A 21,049-nucleotide genomic window follows, 5' to 3' on the forward strand; every position below is an offset into this window, starting at 1 on the left:
TTGAGAGGTGGACATTTCAAAACCTCAGCACATACCCCTTCAACAATTAAGTAAGAAAAATATGTTGTTTTGGAGATTTGAGTGAACTCAACCCTTTAATCTGTAGAATTAAATTAACATTCAAGTCATACAGGGCTCTTGAATAATCTGTAGAGCAGTAAAACATCCTTAAAATTGGTTGAGCACAATTGCAGTAACCATTGTTGTCATTCATCATTCATTAACTTGATTTTTATAAAAAAAACCTGACCAGGCAATGCGACAGGCTTGATGATTGGCAAATCTTCACCAGTCCCTTTCAGGAGGTTGTCTGTATGGTATGCCTAAAAGACTAAAAACATCATTCTCTGTCGGTGTAGCAAATGAAGTGCCACTATACACCTTCAAGCTACCCTGGCGCACCACATCTTTGTTTAGCGAGTGCTCCGATAAGCTCATTTTTTTTGTCTTTGCCAGGGCTCTCATTGAGCGGTTAAAGTGTGCCGACCCGGTGAAATACATGAGCGCACAGGCGAACTCATTGTAGGGCACTACGATGATGTCAAGCCTGCGGTGGCGGTGGCCGGGTCCTGGCAAATGGCACACACCCATGTATTTCTTCTGCTCTCCGTTCTCCTCGTGACTCACCAGGTCGTCTGTCAAAAACCCTTCGAAATAAACAGTCAGTTTTTTTAGGTTTCTCTGACGGAAAACAAATGAATATGACATGAGACAATCCTTAAACATAAAAGAAGATGGAGTTTACCACTGTCATGAAGGCTCTGTAAAACTTTGCTGAAAACCCCCTTGTGGGACTTGCCATCAGGATGAGATATAAGTATGTCCACATCTCCACATGTGGCCTTTCCCCGACGATAGGAGCCACACGCCATCGCCACCAGGCCTGGGTCTATGGCCTGGACGGCATCCCTCACCTGCACATACACCCAAAAAAGAAGTGACAAAACATAGGCTATTATTAGTGCTGTAAGTTAAACGTGTTATTAACGGCGTTAACGCAAACCCATTTTAATGGCGTACATTTTTTTCGAGAGAGATTAACGTTCTTTTTGGCCTAACAAACTTTGTAGTTTTTTTCACATGCTGATGCAACAACTAGTAACGTTAGAAAAACTACCATACCACACCGGATCTAGCTAGAACGGAAACAAAACAACAGGCACGCCGCACACACTTGTTTGGGCTTGCAAGCCGGCCAAAGAGTAGTAGGCCAGACTGATCTCATGAATTGGCGTATGTATGACACGGCCGGGTTCACGCCTCGCGTGTGGCGATTTTTCGGCCGTTTTTTTCCGTTTTTTGTTTTTAATTTTTTGTTTTTAATAAGCCTTACCCAATATTTCTTTCCTAAACCCAACCATTTGTTGTTGTCGTAAGCGTGTTTTAGTCGTTATTTTCCGTGTTTTTGTCACTGTTTTGTTACTAAAGCCTTTCCCTGTGTTCGTTTCCTAAACTCAACCATTTTTTTTTTTCTTGCCAGGCGTGTGACGTTGTTCTCGCGATAGTACGTCGCGTTCTCGCGATAACGCGCAACGTGCCGAGGCCACGTGGTGGTTCTGTTTACATCAGCTGTTTCCAGCGTGTATCATACACGTGGATAGCTGAAAATGGCGTAAAATAACACGCCATTTGGCTTTAAGAAAGTGGCGTATATATTTACGCAAAGTCATGATGCCATGTTGAGTAGGCTAATGTTACGTTTTGAGTGGATGGCGAGCGCGAGACGCCGAAATGGATGCCAATAAGATTCTGAATGGAAAGTTTACTTTTAAAAAGTTGCCAAATGGTTCCATTGACAAGAGCAAAGTGATCTGTATGTTTTGTCGTTGTGAACTGAGCTATCATCGCAGCACGTCCAGTCTGAAATACCACTTGATGGCCAAGCACACAGCTGATGCGGATTCTCCGCCCCCTCGTCAAAGCCAGGCAACAAAAGCACAAAGCAAGCCGATCCACTTTTCCATGTTGATAAGAGCATTAAAATGAGAAAAAATAATGGGACAAAAAGAAATCAAGGGACATTTAGAATAGATAAAAATGTGCGATTAATCGCGATTAAATATTTTAATGGTTTGACAGCACTAGCTATTATCCATCCTAGAGTGATGGAGCTTTTTTTTTTCTTTGGCTTCTCAATAATAAGTAAAAGCGTACTTATTTGCCAGTGTGCTTTTCTGTTTCCAGCCAAATGCTGGGAGGTAGGCTTGCTGAAGCATCACATATTATTTTGACCAGCCGGAGGGAGTACACATGCTTTTGTCATCTATCTAATGTGCACTTTATGTCTGGCAGCTTTGGGGGAAAAATAAAATCCAAGTAATACAATATGAAAACAACTAGCGTTGTACTCAACGCTCTGGAGTGAACAGGTATCTGGCTAACTTAAGATGCTGCAAGTTTCAAGAGTTAGTTTTCCCCTTTGGGATGCTCCACTTTGTGAGAACACAGTCTGGTTTTCCCATTATCAAGCAGTCAAGGAAAGCTGACACAAACCGTTTCCTACTTCCAAGCCTTCTGCTTCCAAATTACTGAGGGTTAGAGCGAGGAACTTTTTCAGAGATGTCTCACCTCTATGCACTTGAATAAACACATTAATGTGGTGAAAGATGCAAACATATTTCAGTCATCATCACAGAATGATACATGTAGATATTGCAACAAATGAAGATGCATTACCACTTTCTCTATTGCTGCTGCTTCTTCTCTGGGCATTCGGTCTAGAAAGTCATCGTAGTGCTTGAGTCCTATTTTCTGAGTGTTGCTCAGGTGGGCTTTTGTGCGGATGTCCTCCAATGTGCGAAATCCCTAAAAGACAAATACAATTTCTATAAAAACTTGAAAACTTGACTGTATATTACATATTAGATATGTCCTTCCTGCTTTAGGTATCAACTTTATTAAAATTAGATTATTTAGCCCGCAGCTGATTATTAATAAAAGCCTCCGATGAACAGGCTCCTAATTAATTGGGATCCACGGACCGACAGATTATTTGAGATTTACAAAATCAGATAATGATAGAAGTAGAGATGCACCGATTGATCGGCTGGTGACCGGAATTGGCTGATTTTGACGTGATCGGCCATGACCGGTGACCGGGCGGTCAGTCTGACATACGCCGATTTTATGCCGGTCAAATGCTGTAAATAAAAAACAGTGTAAAGGCTACCATACACAATGCATAGGAATTATATATAGGCTAGGCTAGCAAATAATAACAATAAACCCACTATTAACTACATTATCTTAATGCAGTATAACTACTGTAACATGAAAATAATGCACATAAAATACAAACGTGAGCAAGGGCGTTCAACAATCACCATTATATCGAATCAACAGCCACGTGCACCCTAGCTAGCAGGTGAAGAACACAAACAACGAAATCACCAGCTAACAATGAACTGACAACATAAGTTATACGACTTACAGTTCTCAAGGACGCACACACGCGATTTCCACTGGCTAGTTATCCTCCGGACAGCGAGTCTCTTTTTTTTTTCCCTTTCACTTTCCCGCCGGGTGGCGGTGTGAAGCGCGTGTCCGCGCTATTCTCCGACATGCACTCTAACAATCACTGCTTAAAGATGGCCTTTTGTACAAATGCATTACCTGTTTTCCCTGTTTTCATACAGAAGTTTAGTTTGCTAAAGATATCAAATTTCTTTTGTTGGATATTGGATGTAAAAAGAAGGAAATGGTTCTTCCATAACATTGCACTTTAGATGTGTGTGAATTTCCCACACCAGGAGTAATTTATATAGTTCTATTTTATAGCGATCGATTATCTGTTTAAAACATTTTAAATGTAAAATGTTCTATTAAAGAAAAGATTGAAAATAAATATTTGTGTGTGCTGTAAAGTTAGAAAAAAATGTACTCGAATCGGCTAAAATCGGTATCAGCAGGTCAAACTCAATGAAAAATCAGAAATCGGCAGGGCTTAATTTGAGCCGGAACACGCCGGAACATGTTCCGGCACCTCTGACGTTGGATCCGGAACCTTTCTTATTGGATCCGGCACCTCCTGTTGTTATCTGTCTTGTTAGTCTTTATTCCCCATTGAAGTTCCACAAAAATCTTGTGTTTGCATTTTCGATGCGTTTTGAGGTGAATTTTCAGGGTAAGACGGAGGGGGGAGAGGGACAGAGGGAGGGGAGGCACTTCAACAGCACGGTGCTGCACTTCTAGTGACACAAGCGCTTGTGCTGCTTGAGATTGCTGTTATAGTCTCGTTTCAGTCAAGGGAAAAATGTCAAAAAGACAACAAAGTTTGTTTAACTTTTTCAAGTACGCTGGCCAGTCAGATCCTAAACAAGAAAAAAACGTTTCTGCCGATCAAGAATGTGCCGACCATGGTGGGTTTTTTGGTTAATTTAATAGTCCGATGGATAATTGCTGCTTATGAAAACGATTGTTGCAGTGTATTTTTTATTTACATTTCGCACCGATGCAGTGCGTGTTCTGAAATAAAAATAAATATTGCCCTGCGTTGTTTAGGTTTTTTTAGTCAAAGAAGCTACGTAGGCAGTGTAAATAATTTTATTTTTGTTCCGTTACCTCCAACCCCCGTCGCCGGATCCACCCCCCCTCTGCGCTCCGGGACCTCCCACTTTACAAATGAAGCACTGGACATCGGAATCGGCCTAGAAAATTGTTATTCGGTGCATCTCTAGATAGCTATAATGTAGAGATAGCTATAATCCAGAGTTTCAATCTGGACTGTATTTATATTATGTGACATATCTGATAGTATAACAAGATATCTTGTCACAGTGTTGAAGTGCAAGTCAAATTCAATTCAGATATGCCTTTATTATTGTGATTCGATGTGTGTCTCTACCTGTTGGTACCACAGCTGTGCAGTTTTCGCTCCTGCACCCCAGATGTTAGTAAAAAGCTCCAACACTGGCACAGCCTCCCCGAGGTGGTCTAGCTTCCGTAGGTGACCGCTCTCCATGATCTCATCAATTTTGTCAGCCATGCGTTTTCCAATTCCTGGGATCTGACAAGCTTCCTAAAACAAATGGAAAAAAAGATTTTGATTCAAGAAGGAATATACGCAAAATAATCCCTGTATTGTGCAATAAAAACTTATCGGCGTACTTTCCTGTCATCCGATAAAAAGTACTTGCTACAGTATGTTTAACAACTATACACATTACTGACACTAGCAACAACAAAAGCAACTGCATTAGGTTACCTGATATGATGTAATAGGCTTGTGGTAACTCTTCAGTGCGTTGACAGCCTTGGAGTAGCCCAGCGCCCTCCACCTGTCCCCCTGGTGTGTGTAGGCCTTGGCCAGCACTTCTAGTTTGTCTGTGATGTGTTTGTTGAAGTTATTACTTTTGGACTGAGAGGAATGGGCACAGACCCACTTCCCTGAGACAGCCTTCTGAGCAGCAGAGTCTGAACCAGGGTCTACGCTGGGGCCAGGAGTCTCCTCTTTGGGGTGCTGACCAGTGATGAGAGCTTCCAGGTCACTCTGTGAGACCCCATCTTCGTCTCCTCGCACTTCCTCTTTAGTGTCAGAGACTGTCTGAGAGTAAAATGTAATTTTAAACTTTAACACACATACACACACACACAGACTTGTTGTTAATATGTGTTCAAGGTTTAGCTTTTGTTCCCTATTGTACCAAATGGTAGTCTGGATCAACGTAAGTACATTTCCAGGATAAAGCTTTGTCCCTCACCTTCCGCTCTCTGTGTGTTGCCGTTCTCAAAATCCTTTCGCTAAGGGAAACAACAACAAACTTCGAGCTAGCAAACAACCCAGAGGTTTTTTTCTGCTATTCTAGAAGGTATCTGTGGTGTAGCCAGACCTCACTCCACAGCACCTTGGAGACAGGTCTGGCAAAGGGAGACTAACCAACCGGTAACTGACTGAAAGACTGTACACATCACCTGGAAACCTACCATGTCTATGGTCTCCTCTTGCCTGGTCTGATCAGACACTGGTTCTGCAATAGCTTCTGCAGCAGGCTTTACATTCGATAACTCTTCTTTAATATTGTCATGTTTGGTTTCAGATTCCCTGTGTGGGGAGAACAATAAAAGACTGAAATTATAAGACTGACAACTCATTGAATATTATAACATATATCTGCTGTCTCCATGTCAACACAGTATTGTAAATGCTTCAATTTTAAGCAGTTAATGTGACATACAAGTGAAAAGTAGATAAACATTCACCATGGCTTGCTTCACTGTAGTGTATCAACAAGCACACTACTATGTATGTGATAAACTGGAAACATCATGAGATACAGATACAAGTTAGCATTCTAAAAAGAGTACTATTAGGTGATTAACCTCTTGGGTGAAATAAGGCTGTAGCTGTCAACATCCAGCAGTTGTTTCTCACTGATACACAAGCTCAACCAAATGCATTTCACCAGTTGGACTCCAGAGGGCATACAATCCACTTTCAGTAAGCGCAGAGCCCTGTCCCTGTTCATGTCGTCATCCACAACAACATGAGTGACACTGGGACACAGTGAACTCTCCGTCTGTCCTCCATTCTGCTGAATTTGTCTTTGAAAGATCTGGCATCTGGCAGTTCCTATTCCAGCAGGCAGGATGTACACTGTAACACCATTAAAAATGCTCCCTGGGACAGAAGAAGAGAGGAACATGTTATAATGAGTGAATATGTTGCATTTTCTGGTTTCTTTTTTGATGTTTTTTCTCTTAATCCACACACACACATACACACACACACACACACACACACACACACACACACACACACACACAACCTGAGACATCACATTCTTCAAGCTTCTTCTTTACTGGAGGTGCATCCTTTCCCGGTAACACTTTGGCTCTTTTAACTTTGGGAAAGGCTTTCATAATCCCGTGACGAGGCTCCATCTTGTGTCTTGAAGGGGGCACCAGTGGCCTGTGACATGAAGCAGAAATATAAAGACATGTCACTTTAAAACCCACCCACAACTCTGGAACATAAGCGGTGTACTAGCTACTAATCGTGCACCAAAACAGTGTTTGAGTATGTAATGGGTTCACACTGAATGATTGACTGAATTTTAGTATTAACCTTTGAGTACTGATGAAGTAAATGTATTTTGGGCCATCCCACCACTGCAATTTGATTGACGCCTGGTATCTCGCATAACTTACAGTTAACGTTAACATTAGTTCAAAGTAGGACTAGATACATCCATCGTAACTTTTGGCTACAGTTAACGTTACTAAAACATATTGTGTTTTTCGTTAGTCAATTTATACTTCATAGTATCAGTAACTTATATAACGTTAGAATGAAATTTGAACACAGGAAACGGGAAGTGGGACATGTTTCGGCTTGTACAGAAATATCCAGCTATCTGACACAGCAGTTTATCCTGCTTCGTAAAACAGACTGAACAAATCAATCTATGATATCACAATACAGTGTTAGCTAGCTAGCTAGCTAGCTACCTTTAGCTTGTGCTAACGTTAGAAACAGCAAACAGTCGATCTTTCTCATAAACTGTTTCAATTATCGTTTTACTTATACTTTTTTTAAACTTTTATTTAAATTACGATTTAATTCATCTTAACATATTTAAATATAAATCCAGATTTGAAGCAGAACATTCATAAACTGTAATATTTTGGCTCTTACCCCTGTCCAGACGGAACCATACGTAACGTTACAGACAAGCGGACAACATTTTGTTTAAATGTTTCCCTTCCGGGTCAATTACAAGATAGAAAAAAAAGATTGTTTAGTTTTGTTTAAAATTATATTTAAACTATACGTAAAATCTACAAATTACATCGTTTTTGTATGTAATAACGTTTACGATGATACCCGTTTATTAATTCTATACATATTTTCCTGTTTAGTCTGTGTATTGACCTCGGTTGCTGTGGTTACGGGTTGATTCCGGAAGTGGCCCTGTGCTACAGAAACAGCTTTAGAAACATGGCTGTGCAAAACTGGATTGATGTCCTAAAATCTTCAAAGAAAACAGCGTTAATACATGATGGTAAGTACCTTATAAAGAACAAAAACAAGTTATTAAAATAGAAAGATTTGCTTTAGCATTACTAGCCTTTTGCCTGACGTTAAGTTAACTCAGACTGTTAGCTAGCTAGCTTTCCAGCTAACATGATGTCACTAGGCAACAATCAGGTGGCACAACTGGCCCTGTAACATTAGCATATTTATTTTATCTTTAATAGACGGTAAAACACATAAAAGACGTTTTAATAATTTATCAACAGTCCGTCGCCAGTATTGCACTATTTCTGAAAAAGTTGTGCCATAAAAAAGAGGTAGGAGAATGTGACTTGCGGCTCTCTGGGTGTCTTTACAGACTAGTTAAGCATCTCATTTAAGCATCTAGCTAGCTAATTGTGAGATCTCTAATCAACGAGTCTTGTCTTCCTTCCTGTTTGCATCTCTGCTCACTTTACACTAAACTGAAACAGTAACGTTACCCTTTATCCATCCATGCTGGTTTCTGTTTACAGCAATTACATCCGCTTTTATTTGACCACAAATGCATTGGTATTGCAGTTTTCAAAATGAAAGACATGTTTAATATGAAGCTAACTATCCTAAGAATGATGTGCTGTGTTAATACTGACACTAGTTGGTTTGTTTGTGCCAAACAAACCAACACAAAAAACACATTATAGTATTACGTTTTTTGCAGTTTTTTTCTAGTTTGTATGAAAAATATTTTCAAATTCCACCTCCAGGGAAAAGGAAGATCCACTACCTCTTTACAGATGGAAAAGAAATGTCAGAAGAGTATGACTTGAAAACCGATGAGCTCATTGGTAAGCAACAGGTCTCCAGTTCCACACAGTAGTGTGTAGCTGCTGGTGTTCTCAATTTCAATGGCATACGTTTATGTATCTTATGAAAAATGTTGCACTTTTCAGTACGAAAGTGGCGTCATAAAAGCACACTTGGAGCTCATGGCCAATGGGAGGTAGAGGTGGGGGAGCCACTTGCAGGCCCTGTCAATTCTTCGGATTCGGAGGTGATCAAGGAGAACTGCTCCAATGTGGGTTTTCATTTATGGACTCTATGACTTTATAATTCAAGTTGAAACACTTCATTTTCTAATGGGCATTTTAGTTTTTTAAGCTCACTTTGATTCCTTTTAGAGAAAATATGAGTAAATGTCATGCCTTTTTAAAATGGATTTGAATGTTTCCGTTACCACAGCCTGTGTTCATGCGTAAAGACACAAAGACCAGCTTTCAGTGGAGAATCCGCAACCTTCCCTACCCCAAAGATGTCTTCAGTGTTTCTGTAGAGCCATCTGACAGATTCATCATCATAAAAACCTCAAACAAAAAGTAAATATGCATGAGAACACTGGGTTTCCCTGACCATCTTTTCATTTCTGTGTTGTACACTTGTTGCATGTAATCCTTGTGTCCATCCTATAGATGGCACTGTTTACAATACATTTGTCTATACAGTACAGTGGTACCTATGACATCCTCTCCATGTCTTCCCAGGTATTATAAGAAGTTCAGTATTACTGATTTAGATCGCAGTCAGCTGCCATTGGACAACTCCGCCCTCAGCTTCACTCACGCCAACAACACTTTAATTGTCAGCGTAAGTCCTACACAACATTGAAAAATCAATTAATCTTTACCACTAACATTATACCCAATGCTTTAAATATAAAGATATGAGCATTACAGGTTGATTCTAGATATGTGTTCTAACGTATAATGTTGAGTGCAGGGACCCAAACAGCATAATCTCAGCAATCTGAATAATTGCAAAAGTATCTGCAAAAAAGGTTTGGATTTTGTTTATTAAAGCATTTTTATGCAAATCATGAGGATTAGATACAGGTGTTTTTTGCTTAGATTTTGTAGTACACATTTTACTCTGTGCACCTTTCACTTACTCCTAAATGTTTGAGATTACAAAAATATGTTCTGCCTCCAACAATTGCTCTTTTTGTAATTTTTGCTTTAAATGTTGCATGCTCTTTCCACACAATAACGGTGAATGATTTGCAGGAGGGAGACGGGGAGAATGTTAGAGTAATTATTATTTTTTCTCTCTTGTCCAGTACAAGAAACCCAAGGAGACCTTAACCCTTGAACAGGAGCTACTGAAGGAGCTGAAGAAACTGAAGGGGTCCGGCGAAGGGGATGTTGACTGCAAAACTCAGTGAATTCGGGCTGTGGGAGCAAGAGGATACTTCTGCGTTGCATTTAAAGCAGAACCTCACTGCGTCATTTTCCAGTCACATGTGAGCCCTCATTTATTTTTCTTTCGTGGATCCCTTTATTAAGAAGACCTTTGCACAGTGCCTTGTCAATGGTGTAAAGCTTCTAATTGTGTTTACTAATTGGGGTAAGTTTATTAGAGTTGTTAGTGTTGAAATTTGTCCTACCATTTATATTTGATACAGACATTCAGTAAACTAGATTACATTTTTTTGAAGTCTCACAATCAGATACTTTGTAGCTGAACCATGAGTGTTTTTCCAAATTATTTCATTTACAGAAACATCATTTAAATATTTGCATTTAAAAAAAAAAAATGTCTTTTTGCTTCTTGTTACCAAACCTACTAGGGAGCAATTTTGATGGGGGTCACATAACCTACCACCGTGCTTTCATTGATGTCCTTGTAAAACACTCAAAACACACAATGCCTCATCCCTGTCCGTTCCGGGGTCACTGTTACGAGCACATCCCATTTGTGTTAACTGAATACCCTCATGTTCCTTGCATGTAGTGGGCCACCCTGAAAGCCATTACTGAAACTCTGGTCACCGAGCAAGCTAGTGTTACTCTTCCCCTTTACAACAGAGGGTCACTATGACTCTGTGGTCTCCAGCTCAAACTACATGCACACAAACGGATTGGATATTATTGTCTAACAAGGACAAATATAAAAACGGTATTTCTGTGCTTTTGGATTTTTTAATTCTGTGTATATATGACATGTACAGAAGAAAAAAATAATAGTACAGATCCATGCTTTAAAATGGGATATTTGTCTACTTTTTCACAAAGAAACTGTCCTGTCAGAAATACTTAGACAGTGGATAACAAAAATAACAGTGCTGTTTAAAAGAGACAATGGCATTTAAATATAGCGTGTTTTTCAACCTTGTGATTCCTTGCATTTTTTACCACTTGTCCAAACCCAGAGAGCAAGTGCAAAAAGCAGAGACAAAACCACAGGTCTCTCTCACTATTGTACTTTGTCTTCTTCCAGATGGAAAGAACAGGAATACAAGAAAAGATTTTGAACCCAGCCTGTCCTGTTGTTGTGAGGGACTTTTTGTGACAAAAATGCATTCATACATACTTGATTAGGTAGAGTTTGCCTGTGTGGTTCTAAAGAGGTGCTGTATTAATGCTACTTAAATATATCTTGTAAGAAGTATATGATGTTGACCAGATTTCCTAAATACCAAGCATTCATTCTGAGGTCTTAATTTTCGTTCTTTAGTTTAGAGCTTTACAATCTTCAGAGCTCCGGCTGCTGTCAAAACAAACTCCCGCAGCAGCAAACACCAACTAACAAATTGGACATCCAGCTCATGCACTGTGAGAGCAGCCGAGTCCCTCTGTTCAGGGTCTTCTTCCTCCCCTGTCGTTTGGCCTCTGATGGTCATGCTCAACTGCTTCTGGGAAGAGGGTTTCTTTTCTGCTTCCCTTTCATTCCCGAATGCCCCTTCCCAGCCATTCCCCCTCTTTCAGCCGATGCCACATTTTGCCACACAGGCCCCGATGCTTTTTCTGCAACCCTTCAACTCCCTCTCTGCAAACCCCCTCCAACCCCTTACCCCTCCCTGTGTGACTGGCTTCTTTTTGATAACTGACCCCTCCTCGTGTTATTATTCGAACCCACTATTGTATAACATGCCCTTTTATATGAGGTTTCACAAAGGGCCCATTTGATCAGAGGGTTACGGTGTGCGATCGTGAGAAATGCAACTACATGGTGGTAACCTTTGTTTGGGCCAAAATGGTGGGCTGACCTCATCGCTTTTAATGCATAGCTCGGGCCATTCAGGCCCAAGTCTCACTTGCTGAGCACATTGAATTCAGTAGCCTGTCACAGATATTGCCCCTCAGTTATCTGGGTCTCCAGCTTGAAGAAGAAGAAGAAGAAGAAGAAGAAGAAAAAACAGTTTTTGGGGGCAACCAACAAAGTATGCTAGCTTTCCATGCCCAAACAACCACACGAGAGAAAAGCCGAGCAGCTCGTGAACTGATTCTTTAGTGGTTTTAATATACACTCTACAATAAATATTTCCATCATTTGATGTCATTTACATTTTTACAGTAAAAATATATTCATATACAGTATGTAGAAAAAAAAAACAGGTTAAAATTTCTCCAGAATGGCCTCCTAAAGGCAGGATAGCATGTCAACTGAGACTCAGATTCTGTAACCACAAGAAAATCCACAGATAGCTGCCGTGTCTAGCTTCATTGAACTTATTTCCCTTTTAGGCATTCTTTGTTGCTGCGCTTGTTCTAACACACAGGTTTTCATTCATGACAATATTGTTGAGCTCTTCTGTACTTGTACCGCACACACACACACACACACACACACACACACACAAACACACACAATTTAATAAGTAAAAATCTGTCCTAAAGTCTTTCTGAATTGGAAATAACTAGCAGATTAGATAGTCAATGGTTACAAAGAATTACACAAAGGTCACAAAATGAGGCAAAAAGTGTATGGGCACTTGACTGTAAAAGTTAATTTCTCTGAGAGCACTTGTTTTCCCTTGTAGTGGTTTCTCTGTGTTGGTTCGTCCACAGTTCTCCCTCAGTGGTTTCAGTCCTCAGCGGCCCCCTGGGCGCTGGTGATGGGAATGTTTAGTCCGCTTGCTCAAAGGGTGTGCGGGGACACGGAGAGGAAGGACATCAAACGGTCTCCTTTCGCCCAGCAAGTGCCCCCTGGGTAGACGCTTCATGAAGTGGGCCTCCCTCTGGTGCTGCTTGGTCTTGGAGGCCTTCCTCGGACGGCCCTTGCGTGTGAAAGCCATGTACCAGCCCTCGTACTTGGCGTTCTGCAGCGCCGTGTAGTTGTTTTCCAGAACAATCTCGGTGAAGATGCAGTCTTTGCCTCGTCCTTTCCGCTGGGAAAGAAAAAGAGGGGTGGGGTGGGGGAGGGGAGTTGAGGTATGTTGGCCAATTTCCAGGAAACCGAAACATCGTCTTTATTTCCAGACAATCAAATACTCTTTGAAACCTTGAGAGGGCTTGCTCAGACAAACTCAAAATCTAATTTGTTCTGGCTTCGAATGTGTCTAATCAATGTGTTGCCATAAGCTGCAAATATGGAATAACATTTCCAAGGAAACAAACAAACTTTAAGATGTTGCTTTAGTCATGCAGCCACAAAACTATGAATTCCAGATTACCTTGCCGATCAGCTTCCCCCTCTTGTTCATACATATGTAGTATCCTGTCTTCACCCCTTTAATGCGAATACGACTTCCAAAAGAGTCCGTCTCCACCTCCAGTTTAGCTGCACAGACAAAACAGATCACACATAATGAGATGACACAGTTGTGACATGATGCAGGCATGCAGATTATGATGTTACAGTGTGTGAGACAAATGAATTCTTCATGTATGGTGGAAACCGTGTAATGAACTGGAATTACATCATGTCATTATTAAATGTCACTAAATGGTTTTGAAACGATCATGAGCAGCGAACCAGAATCATAAAGATGACAAATAAATTCCTTCTTAACCCTTTTATGGTCCACTAGCTGCCTTTAACAAAGCATGCAAGCCTTCCAAAATAGCACCAAATGATAGTGATTTAGCATGGTGCGATTGTTGTTGAATGTCTGTAAATGCTGTGCTGTGATGCAGCTCAGACTGGGGATGAAGGAGAGTGAGAATACTGCGGTCAGGGACACAGCCACAAGCACAGAGCAGCGGTCAGATTTGGGTTTGGGCCTTTTACAAGAGTGACACCCACTTAGGATGTGTAGCCAATGTGTGCATGACTGACTCTCTCCCTGTGTGTGTGTGTGTGTGTGTGTGTGTGTGTGTGTGTGTGTGTGTGTGTGTGTGTGTGTGTGTGTGTGTGTGTGTGTGTGTTTGTGTGTGTGTGTGTGTGTGTGTGTGTGTAGGCCGAGAAATTTTAAAGACAAAAGAGCACACAGGAGAGGCAAGGCGAGGAAAAGGTATAAAGTGAAGATGCTGACTTCACCGCTCCTTATAAATTGAGTCATACATTGAGTTGTAAAGCAATGAAAATTCCTCATAAAATGAGCCTCCATAAAGCATGCAGCAGGCATTGAGAAGGGGATGGATGGTGGTGGCTGTGGTGGAAAGATGGCGAGACACACCAAAATCATTTGGTGACAGGAGTTTTGCTCCCTTTTAAGTTTAAGACCGTTTTTTTTTCCCTGGTAGAAGCAAAGATTCTCTCCCTGAAGTCCATCATAACAGGTGTCAAAGACTTTTTAGACTACCAACACACTAAAGAAATAAATCATCTTCATAAGGCCATAAAAGATGGCAACACTGATGCCACTAATGATGTTTGCAATTGTTTCTCCTGGCTCAAACATTTTTTCCTACAGGCTGCCAAAAAAGAAATAATTTGTAGGCTACTGCTTTTCGGCTATTGAATGTAAACAGTTCCCGTGTTTGTAACGTGAACATGTTTCCTATTTTAGTGTTTTCCTGAGGTTGATCTGGCTATAACACACCGGGCTTCAAGTGAAGTTTCTCCATCATTTCAGAGACAATTAAAAAGTGCCCTCCCTGAATACATTAACATGTGTGGACATCTGTTCAGCTATTTATAATATAAACATGTTTAAATATGTGATCATACGGCACCTCAGGTAGGCTTAAGAGTTCATAGCATAACGTTCAAAAGCTAATTGCATGGCGTATTCTCGCGATATTTTGAATAGTTCTCATAAATTCAACTGTCCACGTCCTGCCGCTTACTAAGATATAGTAGTTAAATAGACACTGAATTGTGTGTGTTTCAGTCATTTTAAGCGGTGTCATTAGCTCTTTAAATATTTCTAATATGCGTCCCTTTCTGTTTTTGGTCTTACCGTGAACCGCTCCGTCGTCTCCGTTGGCGTTGACCCTCTTGTTGGCCAGGACCTGGACGTGTTTCCCGCTGGTGCGGCTGTACAGCTGGTAGGTTCGTGTCAACCTGCGGCTCATCCGGTCCGACAGCCGGCTCTGCTCGGTGACATGGTGCTTGAAGTTAGGAGGGGACTGCACAGTGTTCTGTCGGACAATATAAAACACATGTCACGAAATCTGAAATACATTTTTGCAGGTTTTTTTACTTTGCAACTCAGGGAAAGCCTTTAAAAAAAAAAAAAAAGTCAACTGTGAGTGAGGAGACTAAAGCTTGCCAGTCAAACAGCCGAAGTCCAGGCCCACAGTTCATCATGTCTTTCATCACATTTAAATACATCCTGCTTTTTTCTTCTTTCATTCATATGTACATGTAGACTACAGGACTGTATTTTTTTGGAGATGCTTTCATGAACCCTCGGGGGTGACATTTCCCTCTGATATTGTTTTTACCACCGATGATCTTTCACCCCTTCTTGACTTCTTCTTCTTTTCTCATTTCAGCCATCTCCATCGACATGTGTTTAAACAGTTACTTTTGAGGCTGGAGCTTACCTCTTTTCAAGATGTTTGAATTGTAGCCAATTGCCATAGCACTCATAATAAAATGTTTTCATTGTTATTACAGCCTATTGCAGACGTAGAGACGCTGAACTTTAAGCCGCTTAGCACGGCGTCTGCATACCTGTTAAGTTTTACCTACTTAATTATAGAACTTAACCCAACATTAATGTTTTTTTTTTTATTATTGAAGTGAAAATGTGAGTTACCTGTGCGTAAAAGCAAAGCGCCGTGAACTGAAGTAACCTAAGGGAAAACAGAGAATAAATTAAACATGTTGTTCGAATTCAACGAGTTACATAAGCAACTATATTATCTTGACAACTCTTTACTTACAGATAACCTAACCTCGATGTTCTCAGCCTCATCTTGTAATAGTTCAAATATTGCTTCATGAATACTCCACTGATTCGCTGCTGGAAGCTCTCGGAAATAAAGTTCTTCCTGATGGGTGATTTCAGCTCAGTTTAATCCCCCTCTTGTGACACATAGAAGGTGATAGCCGTGACAATCAAGAGATCCCGAACTGTCAGGGTCCCGTGCAGATACAGGATCCACTCTCCTCTCTACTGAAATATTAAAAAAAAGTCCAAAAGGTTTAAAAGGCGCTGCGGTGCCAATCCAAACTGAAAGTCCGGAAGAAAAAAATATATAAAAAGCCCCTGTCACCAAACCACCTCCATCAAATCCTCTCCATGTCAATCACTCGGTCATGTAATGAAGCTCTTGATTGGGGTTTCAAGTCGAAATAAATCCTCTCTGACATTCTATGACAGAGCAGTGGCGATTATTTACGCACAGATCTTTACGCATCAGCGGGCAGATGCGCGCTGTGAATTTCCTAAAAAAAATTAAAAAAAATAATAATAAAAAGTGATTAAAGAAAGAAAATGTTGAATGAATTCCACAAGTACCAACACGGATATATTGGTCTGCTGGTGTGCAGTTTAAGCTGTGATGCTACAGCTGTCCCTCTATAAGATGCAACGATAGTAAAACTCCAACGTCAACCTTCCTCCCACACGTGTATTTCTTGTGGTCGCCTCCAGTCCACATACAGCATCTGTCTCCCTCTACATTTAAATACTTTAACTTGCGGGAAAGTCAATATCCTCGGCGAAAGCAGGCGGAGCGTTCGAGCTGGAGCCAATTTGAAACTGAATACTTATTAAAACACTTTGCCTGCACCTATTGTGCTCACAAATCCACAAGCACAGAATCCATCAATAAGTTAGTGTATATAATTAAACAAGATGAAAATATAAAGTACAATCCAGTGGTGGAATGTAGCTAAGTCAAGTAGCTCAAGTACTGTACTGAAGTACAAATTTGAGGTACTTGTATTTTACATGAGTCTTTTCTTTACATGCCACTTTCTACTTCTACTCCTACATTTCAGAGAGAAATATTGTACTTTTTGCTCCACTACATTAATCTGACAGCTTTAGTTACTTTACAAATTAGGATTTTTGCACACAAAACACATGTATTTTATCAAATACGATGTTTTATTATAAATTAAACTACCCAACAATATATAGTCCTACAAGTCCAGCTGAAATGATTAGATGATTGAACACTTGGTTGATTGACACAACTGTTTGTGAGGATTTTTCTGCATTCAGTACTTTTACTTTTAATACTTTAAGTACATTTTCCTGATGATACATACTTTTACTTAAGTGACATTTTCCATGCAGGACTTTTTACTTGTAACCGAGCATTTTTACAGTGTGGTAATAGTACTTTTCACTTATGTAAGGGATCTGAATACTTCTTCCACCACTGCTACAGTCTATCATGATTCTTATTTGTGAGTTAGATCCACAAAGACATCTAATATCAGCATGTCTTCCAAAATGCTTTTAGCTAAGCATGTTTTCACAGCCATACACATTAATCCTATTCATGCACATGTCATGATATTACTGTATCTTCATCCATGTAAGTGAACTTGGTTTTCTATAAGCAGAAATGTCCACACGGAAAATTCCCTGGCATGTACTTAAGAAAATCTACAGTTACATTAACTTATTCCCTGACGGCAGGTTAGAGGTTGTTTGGTGGTCCCTCAGGGCACACCTTGATGTACTTTTTCATCCTACATATGTAAGTAATATGTATTCCATGTGAACAAATGACACAGAATGGTTTTCACATAACATCTGATGCTTTTGCCTTGGATACAAATGCTCTCTCGCTCACAATCATTCTTCCATTACTTTTCACAAACCTGGTTTGATTTTCAAAAGTGTGTCCCGGGCCTGGTCTGCTACTTTCACAGCATGGCTTCATGCACTACATCATGCAATTATATTGTAATTATTCTTTGTGACAACAAAGCGGAAGGGTTTCCTTCAAGGGAACATGACTGTTACACACTTTTCTGATAAAAGGGGGATAGAAAGTGAGCGGTTGTAACTTGGGATACTTTGAACTCTGTCTGTCGGGAACAAACTCTAAACTTGATCAATAGTGTAGACTCTAGTTTTATCAGACACAAGACAACAATGGCTGTGAATAAAGATTTTTAAGTAGCTTTTTTCTCTCGAAATTAAGTTTAAAAAAATGTGCACAACGGCCACACACTCTCGTAGCTATAGATGAAGTATTGCATTTGAAATACAGGTAGTATAACTTTAATCCAGATTATGCTTAACCCAAAGATGTAACATGCTACTCCACCTGTGTTCAAGTGTTACATTTCTTTCCTGACCTTGAGATAAAAATAATTGTATAATATTTGCACAAGATTTTAATAGTTAATTTACCTTGTGAGGAGATATGGATATGGATTTGGGGTGGCAGTAGCTCTGGAACTGGAGGGTCGCTGGTTCAAGTCCCAGTACGGGCCAAAGTACAGAGTGTGGATTGGTAGCTGGATTGGTATCTGGAGAGATGCCAGTTCACCTCCTGGGCACTGCCAGCTGCTCTTGAGCAAGGCACCGTACCCCCCAACCGCTCAGGGCGCTGGTCCAGCACTGGCAGCCCACTCACTCTGACACACTCCATTTGTGCATGAATAGGTACTGAGCATGTCTGTGTGTATTTCAGGCCTGCGTGTAGTGATTTCTAACAGAGTGTAAATTGTAATTTTCCCACTGGGGATCAATAAACAGTATAATTATTATAATAATAAATAATTATTAAATGTGAAACAAATGTTACATTCAACCCCACCCGCCCCTGTCTACTGATGAAATTAACATTTAGCGTGTCAATCACAAATTGTGAAAAACTGTGACTGTATAAGCCAAAGATGAACTTTAGGTGACATCAGCGTCTATACTGTCTGCACGCTTTAAATCCGAATAGAAGTGCTAATCTTCAAGCCTCAAAGCGTATTACTGTCCGAATGAGCCAAAGCCAAATTTTGGACATTGAATTTTACCTGTGATTGTTCACAAAAACAGGCCCATGTTCTTTGTATGAACAGTATGGGAAACTTTTCACAGCGCAGCTGTACAAGAGTAAAGTATAACACACACACACATATATTATATATATATATATATATATATATATATATATATATATATAATTGTGTGAGTTTGGTCAATGTCTTAGCTGTAAATCAGTCATTTCAGCCAATGCAGGGGATTTAGAGGGTGAAAATGGACCTGCCTTATTAGTTCCAGCGGGACACTGTAACAAGTGATTTTGCCACCTGGAACAATTCAGCTCTTTGTTCTTCCATATTTTGACCCCTATGAAGCAACGATCGCACATCCTAAATCTGAAATCCACATGCTTGATAATTAAAGAGATTGAGTTTTATGAAGACCACACAATGGCTCATCAAAAGTGCATGTTTGACTGTCTGAACCCACAGATTAGCTCTGTTACGAGTCATTTAAAGGAAATTTGATTAGGAAGAGGAATCCTGAGGAGATGGTGGGACTCTGTATAAGTAAAACCCACTGTAACAGTCTACTGTACATAACTCAAATTTGACTTTATTATTTAAGGGGAAAGTCAAACACTTTATTATAAAGCAGAACCCTTTCTTTTTTGTCTCTGAAGCAAATTCGAGCGACTGGTTTCAATCAAAATATGCAGATATTCATATCTGTCGACATTCCCTCTTCCAGGCAGCGGAGTCTCGTATGCCGGAAAGCATGACACTATTTCATTGCAAAACAGCGTTTACTCTCTCCAAGATACTTGCCAGCTTGCTTCCTTGTCTACTCTTGCGTTGGCCTTGGTTCAGCCAAGACCAGACAATGACAGTCCTTTGTTCTGATCGCTAGGAAAGCTGTCTATTGTCTGTCACCTGTTACTGCAACAGAAAATCCACATTTTGTTTCTTACCTGACCCATTTTTCGACATTTGGGCAATAAACTTATTTGCTTTCTTGCTGAGAGTTACTGTAGTTGAGAAGATTGATCCCAGTATCTCCACACTCAATATAAGTCTACACTAGTTGCCGTGCCAATTATAAAGCTCAATAATAGGCCTACCTTCAGACAGAGCCAGGCTAGCTGTTTCCAGTCTTTATGCTAAGCTAAGCAAACCGACTGCTGCCTGTAGCTTCGTGTTTAGTGTTCAGACACGAGAGTGTAGCAATCTTCTCGTGTAATTCTCGGGAAGAAAGCAAACAAGTGTATTTCCCCAAATGTTAAACTGTTTCTTTTAATTACACACAACATCTTTAGTTATTCTTCCATGCAGCATCTTCACAGTCTATTGCTTTTAAAATAAAAACTTGAGTGAGAACATTTGGTTCAGTACTGTACAGTCGATTCCTCGCTCTGTCTTCACTACAGTCTACACCAGCCACTAACGATTTAGAAACAATTCCGTCTCTGCAAACGTAAATGGCATTTGGTTAAGGTGACCTGTCAGACAGGTTTGGCTAAAATTATCCAGACTGCACATGAAAGGTTTCTCTGAAACATGATCTCAAGCTATCATTTTTTATTCTAGTTTTTTTTTTTTTTTTTTTTTACATACCTAACTGGCTGCTGCCTCACTCCTGAGATTCTCTAGTGACCAGCTTTTCTGGCCTCTTAATGAGATTGAGAAGAGTTGACGCAGGTCCAAGTTTTGCCCCAGATCCCGACTCCTTTTGCCTTTTCTCTCCCTAGTCTCCCAATGCTGCTTTTCTCATTTGGATCACAGTTTGCTAACTAATACAAAGCCCTGGTATCAGCGAATGAGGCACAAAAACAGCAATCACAGGACTCTGTGAAAAAAAGAGGAACATTTTGGCAAAGAGGCACATTGGTTATTCTTAGAAGAAGAGTGACTGAATGTCTGAAAAGGCCCCAGAGCAGACTACCATTCACTGAGAGGTATTATTCCCCCTAGCTAATGTGAGACATAAAAATACACACTCTTGCATAAGGCAGAGCCAGTGGAAAGGTAGACACCATAGAGGAA

General features: G+C 40.3%; 3 protein-coding genes across 4 annotated transcripts; 1 reads left to right on the plus strand and 2 right to left on the minus strand.

The window, feature by feature from the left end:
* Nucleotides 1–82: 82 nt before the first annotated feature.
* poll (polymerase (DNA directed), lambda) lies at nt 83–7,706 on the minus strand. Its single transcript, XM_039810131.1, has 9 exons — nt 7,634–7,706; nt 6,765–6,907; nt 6,319–6,616; nt 5,923–6,040; nt 5,204–5,542; nt 4,844–5,017; nt 2,677–2,805; nt 746–914; nt 83–647 (listed from the first exon to the last, which is right to left on the minus strand). Exons 1-9 carry the CDS (start codon nt 7,651–7,653, stop codon nt 286–288), a joined length of 1,752 nt encoding a protein of 583 aa, XP_039666065.1. The 5' UTR covers nt 7,654–7,706; the 3' UTR covers nt 83–285.
* Nucleotides 7,707–7,880: 174 nt separating this feature from the next.
* On the plus strand, nt 7,881–11,120 carry dpcd (deleted in primary ciliary dyskinesia homolog (mouse)). Its single transcript, XM_039810198.1, has 6 exons — nt 7,881–8,000; nt 8,719–8,799; nt 8,905–9,029; nt 9,194–9,327; nt 9,493–9,595; nt 10,065–11,120. Exons 1-6 carry the CDS (start codon nt 7,937–7,939, stop codon nt 10,167–10,169), a joined length of 612 nt encoding a protein of 203 aa, XP_039666132.1. The 5' UTR covers nt 7,881–7,936; the 3' UTR covers nt 10,170–11,120.
* A 1,550-nt stretch (nt 11,121–12,670) lies between these two features.
* Nucleotides 12,671–16,648, minus strand: fgf8b (fibroblast growth factor 8 b). Of its 2 annotated transcripts, XM_039810191.1 has the most exons (6): nt 16,344–16,648; nt 16,003–16,235; nt 15,876–15,912; nt 15,072–15,252; nt 13,401–13,507; nt 12,671–13,115 (listed from the first exon to the last, which is right to left on the minus strand). In XM_039810191.1, exons 2-6 carry the CDS (start codon nt 16,059–16,061, stop codon nt 12,819–12,821), a joined length of 681 nt encoding a protein of 226 aa, XP_039666125.1. In that variant the 5' UTR covers nt 16,062–16,235; nt 16,344–16,648; the 3' UTR covers nt 12,671–12,818. The 2 variants fall into 2 exon arrangements, with proteins under 2 accessions (XP_039666125.1, XP_039666117.1); XM_039810183.1 differs by having other exon boundaries at nt 16,003–16,648.
* Nucleotides 16,649–21,049: the final 4,401 nt, after the last annotated feature.

This window comes from Perca fluviatilis, chromosome 1, assembly GCF_010015445.1.
Source record: "Perca fluviatilis chromosome 1, GENO_Pfluv_1.0, whole genome shotgun sequence".
NCBI classification, from domain to species: domain Eukaryota; kingdom Metazoa; phylum Chordata; class Actinopteri; order Perciformes; family Percidae; genus Perca; species Perca fluviatilis.